The sequence below is a fragment of the Aotus nancymaae genome, unplaced genomic scaffold (genome assembly GCF_030222135.1).
Source record: "Aotus nancymaae isolate 86718 unplaced genomic scaffold, 86718_ANA_hifiasm-v0.15.2.pri h1tg000046l, whole genome shotgun sequence".
Taxonomy (NCBI): Eukaryota; Metazoa; Chordata; class Mammalia; order Primates; family Aotidae; genus Aotus; species Aotus nancymaae.
This window is the reverse complement of record NW_026988460.1, coordinates 14,070,642-14,087,240: the sequence shown is the minus strand read 5'-3', so window position 1 is coordinate 14,087,240 and position 16,599 is coordinate 14,070,642. Positions and strand designations below refer to the sequence as shown.

At 41.9% G+C, this 16,599-nt stretch overlaps 1 protein-coding gene and 1 long non-coding RNA gene across 2 annotated transcripts in view; one reads left to right on the top strand and one right to left on the bottom strand.

Annotated features, from left to right (window-relative positions):
- LOC105730756 (uncharacterized) overlaps positions 1–13,852 on the top strand; it is a 58,861-nt gene extending 45,009 nt beyond the window's left edge. Inside the window, exon 3 of the long non-coding RNA XR_001110564.2 lies at positions 12,131–13,852. This is a non-coding gene — a long non-coding RNA (uncharacterized LOC105730756). The remainder of the gene's footprint in view (positions 1–12,130) is intronic.
- Positions 1–16,599, bottom strand: part of ITPR1 (inositol 1,4,5-trisphosphate receptor type 1) — a 362,730-nt gene that overhangs the window by 4,469 nt on the left and 341,662 nt on the right. Inside the window, exon 61 of the mRNA XM_064361952.1 lies at positions 6,300–6,461. Within this exon, the coding sequence (XP_064218022.1) occupies positions 6,300–6,461 (162 nt within the window). The remainder of the gene's footprint in view (positions 1–6,299; positions 6,462–16,599) is intronic.

Here is a 16,599-nt window from a genome sequence, read left to right as displayed (position 1 = left end):
TCTTAAAGTTAAGCATGCACCAGAATCATCCAGAAGGTTTGTTCAAATACAGAGCAGAAACAGAGTTTCTGACTCAGTAGGTGTGGGGTAGCTCCCATTAATCTGCATCACTAATGATTTCCCAGGTGATGTCGATGTTGCCAGTCTGGGGACTACACTTTGAGAACCACTGCTCTAGAAGAGGTTTTTCACCGATCATCTCCAAAACTGGCCAAGATCACTGAGTATGTACTCGAACACTTTTTTTTAAAAAATAATTTGTGTACACATATTTTCTTTTCTCACATGAGAGAAGCTCTTGGATAAGATAACTGAGCATATAGTAGGCACACATTTGACTGATGTTTTGATTAACCATGGCCTTTTAGACAGAATGGATGTTATGTAAGTCAACATCACTGCCATTTAAGTGACTGCTAAATGAGAAGGAATTAGGCAACTGCTAAAGTGTCTGGTCTTTTAGTAGCAGGCATCATCCAATGACAATTATAAGGGAACTGAAAAAAAAATCCTTCAAAACCCCCAAGGACTAAATCTGACCTATAAGAAACTGAGGGCAACAATTCTGGCCCCTTAGATTTCCCCAGCCTCTTAGTTCATATTCTCACATAATTTCTGGTTGTATTAGTTCAATTCTACCTATCTACTTACACACCTACCCCACCTACATACATTCACACATACGATCTGTATATCTTGTTACAAGCATCATTATTGTCTGTTACTCTTACCTATCTCAAAACAAATATAATGACCAAAGTCTATCCTTAGCGTTTTTGTCAGATAATAGTCTCTCTCGACATCTGAAACAAAACTGACTCTTGGTTTAAAAAAAAAAAAATCAATCTAAGGTAACTGTATTCAAAATTCTAGTACTGAAACATCTATTTTGAGTAGTATAAGATGTCTCATTTATAGTACATTTAAAAATCCTCAAAATGGCTGGGCACAGTGGCTCACGCCTGTAATCTCGGCACCTTGGGAGACAGATAACTTGAGGCCAGGAGTTCGACAGCCTGGCCAACATGGCAAAACCATGTCTATATTAAAAATATAAAAATTAGCTGGGTGTGGTGGCACATTCCTGTAATCCTAGCTACTCAGGAGCCTGAAGCAGGAGAATCTCTTAAACCTGGGAGGCGGAGGCTGTAGTGAGCTAAGATTGTGCCACTGCACTCCAGCCTGGGTGACACAGGGAGACTCAGTCTCAAAAAACAAAAACAAAAACAAAAACAAAACCCCAAATCTCAAAATTCCCATGTATTTGAGGATAAACAGTTATAGCAATGCTGTTCTTCACATCTATACAAATATAGAAACTAGCCTGAATTTCAGCATTCCTCCTTTTGACTCGTCTAAACAAGAAGCGAAGAATAGTGTAGCTTTACAAGTCAGATGCAGCCAAACATCTGAAAGAAAGACTGCTTCACGAAAACACGAAGCATACAGTAGAAATAGGCAAATTTTAATTTACCAGTCTGGCCTCTAAATGAGTAAAGGCTGGCACAGGAAGGAAAGTTCATTGACAGCACACAAATGCCACATTTCTGGTTTATAACACATCTTAATAGTCTTTGAAAAGCTGCTTTCATGTGACTGACAGTAAGGTCTTGGTTACTCAGATTTTAAACAGCCAGGAAACTCAAATATCACAATTACTTTCTACAGCCTTATAAAGTAAGTAAGTCATGCTCAGAATGGTGAGCCTCAAATACTGAGAAATGAAACTAAAACATCCCTTGAATACAATTATGTTGATTTAATATTAATGTAGAGATACCATTTAGATTCTTAGAGTCTATCCTTAATGCTCTGTTCCTCTCTATTTTACCTGGCCAACTCTTTCTGATGCTTTGAAACCAAGCTCCTACATTACCACTTCTGAGAAGACTTCTGTGGTAATTACTCTAATCCTCTCCTGAAGATCAGATGAACAAATCACTCCCTTTTCTTCATTCCCAGAGCAATGTGTTCCTAGCTTGTTTACACACTCACCATGTTTAATTATAATTTATCTGTTTACTTGTCTCCCACTCTAGACTTTTAGTTCTTGAAGGCAGAGAATAGGATCTAGTCATCTTTGTAGCCCCAGTACCTAATGCTGCACCTGGCAAACAGGTGTTTCATACATGTGGGCTAAAAGAAGGAACGGAATTAACCAGAACATACTGCCATTCCTTGAGCATGCCATGCATTTTCATGCTGTTGCTCATGCTGATTCCTTTCCTGGGAAGCCCCCCTACTGCATTTCTCTGCCAGCTCAGAAGTTACCTGCTTTGAGATTACAGAAGCTAAACTCATTCTTCACTTCAAACCTCACACAGGACCGCTACCTACCTACTTCTTTGTGCTCCATGAAACTATTCACACCTCAAGTCATTCATACTGTATCAGATTGCTAGAGGTCTACTTTGTCCTATTGCCAGATCCTGAATCTAGAGGGCAGATGTTGACTCAGTCCTCTTTTGTGGTCCCAGCACAGTGTAAGGAACATAGATGCAGGAAGGGTTGTTTAATATTCCATTTTCCAACTTTGGGCAGTTATTCTAATCTTTTGTTATTCCTTCCGTCCTTAAGCAGTTAATGTTAGCAAGATAACCCTCTTGCATGAAAAATGCCAAACGCTGTAACATGCTAATCTGAATTTTCAAGCACTTCTTGTATTCCTAGCAACAAAAAACGATGGTCGCCATCCTATAGGAAGCCAGTCACATTTTCAAGAAAGTTAGCCCTTCTTAGGATTTGCTCTTTTGCATTATGAAGAAAACATGCAAAAAGCATTTTAAGTTCTTATATTAGTTCTCCTCCTTGGAATAAGAATGTAAGAGAATCACATTTAGTATTCAGAATCTCTTGGGAGGGGACACTTCAAGATGAGATGCATCATTAAGTAATACTTAGAATAGCAATCCTAACCAACCATTCTTGGCAATAATAGAAGAAGTGACACCACTAACCATAATTTTACTAATATCCTCACAAGAACTTTTTTCCCTCAAATCGGTAGATTAACAAAACAACTAAAGAGGAAAATAACAGTAAAGAAAGATTAAGACCAAAGTCATCTACATTTAAGCTGTCATTGCTCCATTCTGCTGATTTTTGAATCATAAAATCTAAAAAAAAAAAAAAAACCTAAATAATGGAGCAATTTTTGTGTTTTCTAGCACTTTTACTAGTGAATGGTATTCTTTCATAGCTGTTTTAAAAAATATCACAAGGTTTCTTATTCACTAGTCATTCGTGGGGCTTTTATTTTTTAATTCAAAAATTTTTCCCCCAGAGAGCAAGAATTCTCACAATTTAAGAAAGAGCAGCTCTCTAACGTATCTGCATGACTTTTTAATATGTTTTGCACATAAAGGGTTTTTAAACCTTTATGATTGCTATAACCAATCTTAATAAAATTCAAATCTGTTCAACAAGTTGATTCTCAAATGCATTAAAGGTTTGTAGGAAGTTACATAACCAAAAAAAACACTGACTAGTTCCTTTGGAAAGATGCAAATCCTCCTGCCCCCTCAAAAAAAAAAAAAAGCTATACAGAATTTTTCCTGTAATTCTGGATACCTTAAAACTTGAGTAGTTCAGTCCTGGTAAAAGCACTTGAGAATGTACTACTGGTTTCTCATGCTTCTTTTTACCTTATAATATATTCCAAGAAAAAAACAGTTCCATTTCAAATTCATTCACAGGGGAAGGGCTTTCTAAAGAATGGTTCCAACTGCCAACTTCAAAATAAAAAATGCATGAAAGGCTGGAATCAAGCAGTTTAAACCATACTGGTTTTAATGTCACTTAATGAACCTTGGTCCATATGTAATCAAATTTTACATATTTTGTTTAAACTAAAACTTTGGCTTAACCAAAATAATCTTATATTGGATTTTAGAAATGCCAAGTCTCTACTGTGCTCAGTTGTATAAAATGACAATGAATGGATCCTCCATACCATTTAAGTGTATGATGCAACGTGACTTCTGAGACTGTAAGCCTTTTTTTTTTTTAAAGAGTAAGAATTTAAACAGTCAACCATGAAAGGCAAACAGTACAGCACATAACAAAACAAAGCAAATGAAAACACACACACACACACACACACAAATCCAGACTAGGTGATCAGGAGCTCCTCCCCTGGCCATGCCTAAGAGCCTTCTGGACTCCTTTGGTAACCTCATCAAAAAAATAAGGGAAACGAGGTGAGATGACATCTGAAGCCTCAGGTACTCTCTCCTATACCTGTATTCTTCACTCTAATTCCTCAGCTCAAATCACTCCTTTGACTAGGCTCACTGGTATGCAAGGTGTGCACTGAAGCAGATTCAGAATCACTATGTGAGCAAAACAACAGATTCTTAGCTCTGAAAGGACAGGTAGTGTAGGGAGGTGTTGCTTGGTTTTGCCACCAGAGAATGCCCATTAATAGTTTCAGATACATTTTAAGAAACTCTCTAGTAAATTGGTAATACCCAGTTTCTCAGATCAACCGAAACATACCCCCCAAAAGCTTCCAAGTGTGACAATGAGAAGCAGTAATGAGTCAGCAAGAATGAATGTCGGTTGCATTGGCACATGAGAGCTAGAATGCCTCACTGTTGCAATTCCAGTACCATGGGCGTGAAACAAAGATCCTCTGCTTCTTTGGAAAATGGCACCAGATTTTATGGAGAACTGAACTGTTCTTCTATTTAAGTATTAGCTCAGTGTCTGTAAGATTTTTTGGCACCTAATTTAAACATCTCAAATGGGAGAAGAAGATAACTAAAGCTTGCAGGATGCGTAAAGAAGTTCACCTCGATGGGGGGTTGTGGGGGGCCATGCCAGAAGCAGCTGTAGCCACCAGTGTCCTCATGAGTCAGTTTAGGCCTGCAGAACACTTGCCAGGTGTTTCATAGTGGGGGTAAAACGTTAGTATTAAGCAAAGTAATCTAGTTAGTTAGATCTTCATTTGTTTTACTTATTTAGGTTATTACTCATTTTATGTCACTACCAAGCTCAGAGCTATAGACAGCCTTCATAAAGAGGGTCTTCTTTTCTTATTAGTCTTTCTTATTTGCATCTTAATACAGACAAAAGAAAACTTGAGGCCAAATGGTATCTTAGGGCACAGTTTGGAATAATTTAGTTTGAAAAGAAATATTAACATAATTCAAAGTATGATTATTAAAGATGCTCTGTAAAGCATCTCCAGCAAGAGTATTCTAGATGGCGGTCTTCATTAGTTATGGTATTTATAAGTGATAAATCACCTGTGGGTGTACCTTGCAACTTACCTCCAGCGCAGACATGGCCCATGCCTATAATCTTGTCTATGGAATTGATTAAAGAGCGTTCAGAAACTCATATAAAATGCTGGATGGAACCTGATTATCCCAGTCACTTATGGAAAAGCACTAATAAAACCAATCAGAGTCTGCTCACCACCCAGGGTACAAGTCCTTAGCACACAGCTGCATCCTATCACTAGATAACCACCTGGTGACTGTGGCATGTTCATTTCAATGGAGTCAAAAGGGAGAGGAAAAAGAGCACAAAGGATTTGGTATAAATATGTCCCCTACAACTTATTTTAAATGGGAAACACCCTGTTTCCCATTTAAATTTTGCCCGCAATACCGCCCGCATCCTGTTTCCTATCCATACGATAAGGGCAAAGCACTTAGGTTACAGATAGGAAGCAGGATGCGGGCAGTATTTCTGTAGACGGTTAAGCCCTGTGAGATCAGGAGTATATCTGTATTGTTCACTGTTTTATCCCCAGCACCTGATATAATTCTTATACTATGATAGTCACTCAATAAGCCACTGAGAAAGGAATGAAACCAAAAGGGCTTTTCCGTGACTATGGTTTAGTCCAAGATGCTGAATTTAAATATCTGGGGTGAAGATTTGACAAGTCTGAGGGCTAGGAAGAAATAGCTTTTAATCTTCTACCAGTGCATAAAGTAAAAAAGTATAGCTTTATGCATAGTGGTTTTTGGACAGGACTTCACTGAAGTATACTGTATTTTCCCATTTTTTTGCTTTTGTTTTTCATATTGAAACCATGTCCTGAGCAGCACTCAAAGTAGCACCGTGACCTTATCTTGCAAAAGGGCAGTGAAAGGGGTTGGGATGAGGAGACTGAAGGAGCGAGTGGGTTTGTCCTCTGCGGCCCAGTTCCCTTTTCCATCTAGGTAAAGCACGTCAACATTGTAACATAAGCACTACTGATTTTTCCTCATCAGATATGATGTGATGATAGTGGGGGGCAGTGGGAGTGGGGATGGGGGCTAGGGACTGGGATTTCCTTTCTTTACCTGATCCTTTAATTCTGACAGCTGGCCAGACAGGTTCGTGACAAGTTTCATGGTGGACTCCAGCTTCTCCTGCAGGTTCCTCAGCTCATTCTGTTCTCCTTCAGAATCACTGCTGACCAATGACATGGCTCTCATCCTGGGGAACCAGTCAAGGTTTCTTTCCTAGAATCCACATTAAAAAAAAGAGAGAGGGAGACTGAGTCACTTCTAGAGGTAAAAACAAGAAAGGTCAGCTTACCATGCCATGTTTCCTAACCTAATTCTCATGAGGTTACCTCTGTCTATTGCAGAACTAGTGTGCTGTGTATTTTAATTGTTTGGTGGCTATCTTTTTAATTGCATACAAATGGAACTCTTAATTCTAAGAGGAAGTCGCTTTAAATTTAAATGTAAGGGAAACATAGGTTCCAAACAAGAGTCCTAATCTCCAAATCTGAATACTGCCACTGCTGCTCTGATCTTTGCAAATTACATGGCTGATGAGTTGTTTTTTTTAAATTGTGGTAAAATATGCATAAAATAAAATTTGCCATTTTAAACATACAGTTTAGCGGCATTAAGTACATTCACACTGCTGTGCAACCATCACCATCATCTGTCTCCAGAACTATTTTTTTTATCTTCCCCAACTGAAATTCCATCCCCATTAAACACTAACCCCATTCCCCCCAGCTTCTGGCAGCCATCATTCTATTTTCTGTCTCCATGAATTTGACTGTTCCAGGAACCTCATATTATGCTGTGTATTTTAAAATGCATTACACTGGGAAAACCTTTTGCAAACACTAGAAGTGAGGTGAATTTTAAGGTCCCAAGTGTTCTGGCACTTAACAGCTACATGTGCATGTATGCGTTTGCGTGGGTGAGGGATCATTAAGAGGCTGAAAATGGGAAATCGGCTCCTCCGTCTGTCAAGGTCTCCATTCGTGGGCTTATGGAAACTACTCCTCTTGTGTCCTTTTCCTCCCAGCCTGAAATGGTTGATGAGTGCTGGCAACTAGTTTAAGAAAGGCCCATTCAGTTTCCTCCCCCGTCCATCTCCATCCTTCTGATGTCTATAGCTTATGCCTGTAAACAGTATTTCTCACTACTGGTTAACAGAATGGGACAACTCCTCCCACCTCACTTCCTTCTGCCCACATATGCCTTTCTCCCAAAGAGCATGCCGCATACATCAGTTCTGTACAGAGAGGCAGGAATGAACAGTAAGAAAAGCTTATCCTGAGACCAGGGAAAGAAAACTGACTCATTCCACGTGTCTGGTGTCATTCTCACCTGGACCAGTTTCATCTTGTAAGGATACATTTAATGGTCTTTCTGAAACAAATCAAGACCCTCTCCCCCAAACACACACACACTCAGAATGGTGGGTAATTGTTGCTTTGTGTATACCATGGGGGTCGGCAATATTTTTTGTGTAAATATTTTCAGCTTTGTGGGCCACCTGGTCACTGTAACAACTACTCAACTACTCTGTTATAACCCCCAAACAGCCAGTAAATAAATAAATGGGTATGTCCATGTTCCAAGAAAACTTTCTTTCCAAATGCAGGTAGCAGGCTGGGTTTGCTCACCTCTGCTGTATATAGTAGAAGGCATCAATATATTTAAAACACTTCATGAGACATGTCCAAACATTACAAATCAAGTGAGATCATAAAATTGTATCATGACCTAAGGCCACCTAGCGATACAGAAGCCATATAAGACCTAGATGAAAACTACCACAAGAAGTCATACTACATTGACAACAAGGTGTCATAGAGTGTTTGCTTAAGATATTGGTGGGTGGGGGGGCAGAGTCACAGTCACTAGTTTGTGAGCTTTATGAAGGCAGGAACCACCTTAGTATAAGCTATGCAAGGACAGAATGATATGCAACTCTTTTTCTACATGGACCCTGGTAACAAATGCTTAAGTAGTAAGCCTGAGCTGCTTACCATGACTGCTGGGGGAGAAAAAGGGCAATCTCTACCTTCCTATACTCTGCATAAACACTTCATGTGTCTTAACGTTAGCTTATATTCATCAATTTCCCATCACAGAGCAATGGGCAAAAGATCGTTAAAAAAATATTCCATTTCAGAGATGACTAGCTTAGAAACCCAAAGTGCTTCCCCCTCTGTAACCAGTTTTCTACTGTGCAGCTGCAGTGACCTATCATTGACTACACTCATCTCCCCTGTGTCCGTCCTTCAGACGTAGCCATGTCTTCCCACCAAGGAAGCAGCCCATGCTCAAGGACTATGCAACTCTAAGAGAGGAGGAAACCTCATTTTTCAGAAGAGGGCACACACAGGCGACAGGTCACTGGTGATCATTCACTCCCACTAGGACGAGGGGAGGAGGGATGATGTGGGCTGGGCTGCTGAAGCCACAAACCAAAGCACAGCTGCAGAGAGATCACATAGCACAAGGTCCTAGATACTCACGGTGGCTGCTACATATTTTTGCAGACTGACCTCAATTGAGGAAAACAAATTGAAGAAAAAAGATCCAAGGTCCCACTTTGGATACAACAATGTTGAGGATACTACAGGGAGCAACACAGACATGGTCACTGCATCCTGGACCCCCTCAAAGGAGAAACAGTTTTGATACCTAAGTATGTGATAGAATTCCTGTCATCAAAGTGCTTACAATTTAGTTAAGGAAAGTGATCATCTAGATTTTTTATTTTTAACAGGCCAGTCATGGTGGCTCATGCCTGTAATCCCAGTGCTTTGGGAAGTCAAGGTGGGTGGACAGCTTGAGGCCAGAAGTTTGAGACTTGCTTGGGCAACAGAGTGAAACCCCATCTCTGCAAAAAATAATAATAATTATTAGCTGGGTGTGGTGGTGGGCACCTGTAGTCCTAGCTACTCAGGAAGCTAGGGCAGGAGGATCACTTGAGCCCAAGAGGTCAAGGCTGCAGTGAGCCATAATTGTGCCACTGCATTCCAGCCTGGGTGACAGCAAGACTCTCTAAAAACAAAAACAAAAAAAGGAATAATGCAGGCTAGTTGTATCTAGGAGCGGTAGAGACAGTAGCGTCCAAGTAAGACCCGACAAGCAATGACTGGCCAGAATCCTCTTCAAGCAAGGCTTGGCCCTAAAGAATGTTAGCCCTTGGGCAAGCGTGAGGGCATTTCACAGAGGGCACTGGCACAGTAAAGCTCCAGTGTGGCTGGAGCTGGGGATGAGGGCAGACAGGCAGGAGCAGCTTGGACAGTGAAGACTGGAGGGAAACAGGAGATCTGTAAAAGGCCGCCCTCCTTGACCAGACCTGGGGAGAGAGAGACGATGGATGTCCTGGTCCTCACTGCTAGTAGTCAGAACTCACCTGTAGCTCACTTATTACTGACATGCAAATGAATGCTAAACTGCCTAAAATGTTAGTGAATCCATCTAAAATCTGGCTTTCAAATCCTTCATATGTTCATTTGCTTAGCAAACCTTCTATAAAAATAGAAAACACAGATTTCCAAACAGAGTCCACATTAATGAGGCCTTCAAAAGACTCCAGAAAACCAACGCAAGAGTCTGCACATAGCTAAAAGTTTAAGGAACAGTTTTTCTCCCTTATTCTAATAGCAAGTGACCAAATGACTATGGATTAAAATGAGAATTTTTCATGGCAGATCCTCACCTTTTTTCATGCCATATGTGATTCCTGGCCCTCCAAGCAATGATTTCAGAAGGGTCTTTTAATGAATAAATGCAAAATGCACAGATTTTCTCCATCTAACAGTCTTTTACCAAACTTTTACAATTTCTGTTTCCTGCATGAGGTTGAGCGCTGAGGATCTAAAGATGAGAAAGACAAGGTCTCTGTCCTCAAGCTGCTTTAGTCCAACTGTGGTCACTAGCCAGGTCCCAAAGCATAGTTCTTCACCTCTGCGGAGCTCCCTCTGTCTCTCTCTACCTACCTCCAAATGTGAGTGCCTAAAGTGTGTGCTGAAGACGCGAATGGGGCCCATCAGCATGCCAAGGGCTGCTCCTGGCATCGGTGACCCTCGCCTCGGTGGTGGTGGAGAGGCACTGAAGTCCTGCATCTTGTGCTGCTACATGGGATACCTGTAATCCTGGGACTTGATGGCCTCACCCAAGGGGTACATAAAGCCGTAAAGAGAAATACTGCGTCTTTTTAGAACGTAGAATATCCATTTTAATCAATGGCAAATGATGGAAATATTTTTATATTAAACTTAAAAAGTTACCTAGACCAGAAGAGAAAGGTAAATGTTATTTTTTTGAGATGGAGTCTCGCTCTGTCTCTGAGGCTGGAGTGCAGTGGTGCTATCTCAGCTGACTGCAGCCTCTGTCTACCAGGTTCAAGCTATTCTCATGCCTCAGCCTCCTATGTAGCTGGGACTACAGGCATGCAGCACAATGCCTGGCTAATTTTTGTATTTTTTAGTAGAGATGGGTTGACCAGGCTGGTCTTGAACTCCTGACCTCAGGTGATCCAACCACCTCCGCCTCCCAAAGTGCTCAATCAAATGTTAAAGATAAAACTCAGCACTTCAAAGAAGGTCATTACTTTTCGCAGGCCACACGGGCCATGTGCTCCCATCCTAGGAATAAAGCCTCATTCTCCATTTCACAGGAGGCCTTCAATGCAAAGATAGCAAAAGGATTTTCTGGTCTAGAAGTTTATCAATCACCACCACACAGATTCTCCCCATTGCCTCCCTTAATATCTAATAATGAAAAGCTGGGCTAGGAGGGATCCCACTGGCAAGCATTCATTATCTTTTCTGCACTGAAATGGGTAGAACCCCAAATTTGAGATCCTAGGTGTTGCCAGTGTTTTAATTAAATGATCATCCTGGGCTGTGACATTAAATCTCAAATTACCAAGGAGTACCTGGTAGTTAAAATTAATTAGCAATTTTAGCCAAACTGTTCTCTCAATTTCCCACTGGTTTTGCACCCTGTGTAGGATAGGCTCTAGTGTGGTATAAGGTTCCCCGCCAGCAGGGTCCCCCTCTGCACAGAGAATCTAAATCTCACAGTGCAAATGTTTAGACTAACCCAATTACTGGAATAGGTGCAGAGAGAGAACACCTGAATCCAATTACTTTCTCTCTTGCTAAGACTTTCATACATAACTCTGAGGTTGTTTGAGTACTGAATGACTCCAGTGAAGTCTGTCCCCCATGCCTCTCCAGCCAGCCAGAGTCTGACGGCCTAGAAATGTTTGCAGAATCTTGCCTGCATTATCTATTCAAGATCAAAAACGTGTCTCAGTATCTTGGCTTCTAATGCATTTTTGGAAAAGTCATCTTCAGCTAAGACACTCTGTCTGTTGTGAATTACCTTGGGATGTGTGTGTATGCAGTGGGGAGAGGATTACGGGGTCACTGAGCATGTGTTGGCCGAATCTGCCACTGGGTCTGACTCGTTCTGCTTTGCTTCGCTCACTCCTTGCTGCTGGCATCTCACATACCAATGCCATTAGGCACTGTCTGCCCTGGTCCTCCTACAATCCAGCCAGTGCAGTTCCCGTCACAGCAAGTGCTTCCTCTCTCGGAGCAGACAAGCTAACTGAAGCCACAGCCGGAAGCAGGCTGACCACAAGTGCTAAGCTTCTGGTTAGTTCTTTTCTAGGTAAAGTTGGAAAAGTCCCTGCGAAGGCAAACACTGAAGTTTTAGACACGGGGGTGGTAGTGACCAACCTCTTGAAATGTCCTTGACTGGAAAGAAAGAGAGAGAGAGAGAGAGAGAGTGTGTGTGTGTGTGTGTGTGAGAGAGAGAGAGAGAGACAGAGGGAGGAGGAGGAAGTTGGATTCTGTGATGCAAATGCTAATCATTCTGAGAAGTGGGGTATTTTTTTTTTTACTTCCCAGGTTCAAAAGAAGAGGCTGTTCTAAGAAAGACTACCGAGTAATCAATCACCTCCTCAGAGAAAGTCTGCTCAGGTACAGTATTATGTTTACCACCTAAACAATGGAACATTTTTTATAGTCAAATCTTTTATAGCCAAATCAGAGAATGAGGTGTTTATTGGAGTGGAGGGACGGGGGAATTGAGGGCAAAAGAAAGGATCATGGGAGAGAAGATGGGTCCTAGAAAAATGGTCCTGTTGCTTTCTCTGCCCTTGAGAATCCCCTCTGGGAAGATTCAAGGAGGCAGAGATGGTCTTTTCAACCCCAATGGCAGCATCATTTCTACTGCTCTTACCAGGAAGGAAGACAAACTGGAAGCTCCCAGAATGCCTAAGGTTCCTCAGGTGACAGAAATGACTAGAAGGGGGTACGGGGTAGGTAGGCCTGGAAACAGATTTGGTCTCGCATGTATTTAAACCCTCAGAAAATGTCAGGAGGAGGAGGCTTGAAGATAATATTTATCTCTTCAAAAGCAGAAATATGGGATACTTAATGGACTTTAAATCATTTGTCCCTTTTTGAGCTAGGGTGATTATTTCCATTGAAGAGGAAGAAAAAAATTAACCTTTGGAGCTAATTATTCTAAGATCACAGCAAAACAAAATGAAAACCCTCTAAAAACAACCAACCAGAATCTATTGGTCTGGATGAAAAAACAGTCATCTTTATGTTCAGTGGCTCTGAAATGCCGCTTAATATCTATTATAGGCGGGGCACGGTGGCTCACGCCTGTAATCCCAGCACTTTGGGAGGCCAAGGTAGGCAGATCACCGGAGGTCAGGAGTTCAAGACCAGCCCGGCCAACGTGGTGAAACCCTGTCTCTACTAAAAATACAGTAATATTAGCTGGGTGTGGTGGTACAGGCCTGTAATCCCAGCTACCCAGGAGGCTGAGTCAGGAGAATAGCTTGAACCCAGGAGGCGGAGGTTGCAGTGAGCTGAGATCGTGCCACTGCATGACTAGAGTCTGGGCAACAGAGCAAGACTCTGTCTCAGAATATATATAATATATGTATTATACATGTTTTAAAAAAAAAAACCCTAAAAAATGGGTCCCAACTTTGGACACAGTAAGATCAGAGATAGCCTGAGGCTCAGTGGGAGGAAGGGAGGGAGTGATAAATCAGAGGCATGCAGAGGATTTTTAGAGCAATGAAACTTGTATGATACTGTAATGGTGGATACCTGTCATTTACATTGTGAAAACCCACAGGATGCACAACATGAAAAGTAAGCCACAAATGATGGAGGGACATTAATAACAATGTATCTAATAATGGTATATCACATGTTAACAAGCAGGCCACAACAATCCAAAACGTTACTAACAGAGGACACTGGCAGGGAGTCAGGAGGAGGAGAAGGGGGTGTATGAGAACTCTGTACTTAGTGCTCCAGTTTTCTGTAAACCTCAAACTGCTCTAATAAAGTCTACTATTTTTTTATCTTATTAAAAAATATGGTTTTAATATTTTTTCTTTTTAATGTTTCTTTTTCTTCTTCTATCTTGTGAGTCTATTAATTTTTTAAAAATGGAATTCCACACCCGGCATTTGTTGGCCAGCTCCACACTGAAGGAATTCAGTTCTCTTTGTCTGAAAGGTACAGTTACCGCAGACCACATGCATATTAATATCCCTGTATTTCACAGGTTCTGTACATTTCTACAACAGCCTTGTGACGTTAGCGTGTCAGGAGAAAAAGCAGTGGCCTGTAATAAGAAGAGTTTCAGTTGTGTGTATACAGGACGGTGAATGAGTGTATGAGTCAGCTAGCTCACCAACCTGGTCTATTTTCTTCTTTTTTTGAAAGAGATCACCTCACCAGCTACCTCACTGGGTTACTTTAAGGATCAGATGGCTGTGAAAACGTCCCATAAACTGGAAAGCATTATGCAAAAGTATTATAAATCAGTATGTCATCTGCCTAGAACTGAGATAGAGTCAGTACTGCAATCCAGGTATTGACTCTAAGTTTTAGTGCTCAACTTCTGTGTAAAGTTCCTTCCTTTCTTTGGGATAAAAGTTTACGGATACCGATTTCTCTTTTTACCAACTAAGCCACATGAAGCATATCCAAACTGTACAAATCAAGGTGTCAGTCTGGTTCTGCTTTTGAGTTCTGAATGACATTACCAAAACAGGCCACATTATATAACCTTCGGCTGCACTGGAATGACCAATCACCCTTCCCAGACTCCATAGTTGTTCTTGGATGATACAGCACAACAAAGATGGGCTCATCCCAGCAGAGAGAACACACCCATTTCTGATGAAATCCCGAGGAAGAGCCAGCCGCAGAATCATCCTTTCAAGTCATTCTGGGGCCACAGGTGAAGAATTCCCTGGGCACCCACGGGGACTGTGATACACAGGGTGCACACTTGCAGGGGTACAGCTGGGTCCCGGGCACCGAGGCTGCCAGGCTGAGGAACCCAGAGGTCACAGGAGGAGAGAAAGATGGGACCAGCCACCTATGCTGGACAAGGGCAGGGCAAGCCCATTTGAGACTCTGAATAAAGAACGATGAGGCTCACTCACCCTTCTCCCCACATCAGTGTCCAAGCTGGTTTATGACATCTCACTTAAGCAACTTCCCCTGCACTTTCAATTAGCTAAGAAATATGCCAGAACATTCCCAGAGGCTATGGATAAGGATTTTAGCTATTTTTTCATGGTTTTCTACTATTCTTTTCTGGATTCCATTAGTATTCAACTTTGATCTCTTACTACTTTTATATAGCAGTATATTGTATTTGTTTTAAACTTCTTATTGAAACATCTTTCCAAAGTTCTGTGCTGTTGTTTCAGGGAAAGATACATTTACCTTTGAAAACACACACACCTTCACCAATAAGCTGCTTCAACACAACCACGTTCCATCTCAGCTTTATCATCTGATGGGCTTTTATACTGGAAAGCTCTGAAATGAAACAGTTTTACTTAAAGTCAGCCCTGCCTAGACACACTGAGAAAGAAGTGATGGAAGATGTTATCCTTCTCACCATCCACAGGACTTCATAAAGAGGTGAGAAGGCTCCCAGCACTGTTACTGACTCGAGAGTGGTTTGGAAGAAAGGTGCCACACAGCGAGATCTCTTTAGGGAGAAAGAGATCATCTGTCATGTGGATGTTCTCCAAATTCCTTCATCTTTTCCAAACACTCCCTTTTTCTAACCAGCCCCTTGTACTCTGACCCGTTATTTACTAGCGTGTTCACACAGCTAGCGTGTCCCCTTCTCCCTCCTGTCAGCCACATTCTTGCTCCTGACACAGACCGTAAGGCTCACACCCTCCTGTTTCATATTTCACGAACTCCTGTCCCCACTCTGAATGTTGCTTATTGGAATCGTAAAGCTACAACGGGCACAAGAGACCCTTTGATTCAACTTCCTCATTTTATAGGTGGTAAAACTGAGGCCCTGAAGAGAGAGGATTTGTAAAAGGTGAAAACTCAGTCAAGTTCACCTGTATAGCTTTCACACACAAATGACTATCCCTAAATACTAACATCTCTTCCCCATTCTCACATTCCCTAGAGACATGACAGTAGGCTTCATTGTAAAGACTGAGGTTTTAAAGAACTCTGAATACATATACTTGATGTAGACAGTCACATTCAGAACATTTTCCAGGTAAAAGCAGTTTTGTAAGTGCATTTTTATGGTTACACACTTCTCCGTATCCTATTATACTATAGTCCAGCTCTACCAGACACAGTCAATACTTAGAATACACAGGAAATAAAGGAGTTGAGGCAGGGGAGCTGCAAATGTAGTGAGGAAGTCTGGAAGTAAAGGGCAAGTCGGGCAGCCCAGTGGAGTCTGCAGGGAAGGAGCAGGAGGGTGGGTCAAGGTATGGACGGGGGGAGAAAATGCCCTTCGGAGCTTATCAGATCTGCCAAGTTGGGGAAAATGTGCATGTATGCAGATATTTCATACGTGTAATAAAGCATGGACAAACATACATCCATACATCCCTGGACGAACTAGCCAACGGGGAGAACTGGTTTCATGCACGGTGAAGCCGTCTTCAGTGGCTGATGGAATGATGTCTGTGCATAACCCTCATGTCCTGCACAGACTCACAGACTAGACTCTTGGGTATACCTGGCTCACGCCCCATGCTCTCCCTTAGCACACAAGCTCCTTCAGGGCGGATCATGGCTCTGCCTAACTCACTGTTACAAACAACACCTGGCACACACTCCACGAAGGTCAGGATGTAGGAAATTCAGAGAAGAGTGCTGCGAGGTCAGTGCAGAACCGGGGCCCAAATGCCAAGTGCTTCACAATAAAAGAAAGTGCCTGTGAAGTGCTCCGTGGGACAAGGGGTGATTTCATCCCCTCTAGACTAAAGGGCAGCATGTGTTCTGAGGCTGGGTGGGGAAACTTAAGCTCAGCAACTGCTTTGTGCAGCTGCCACTGACAC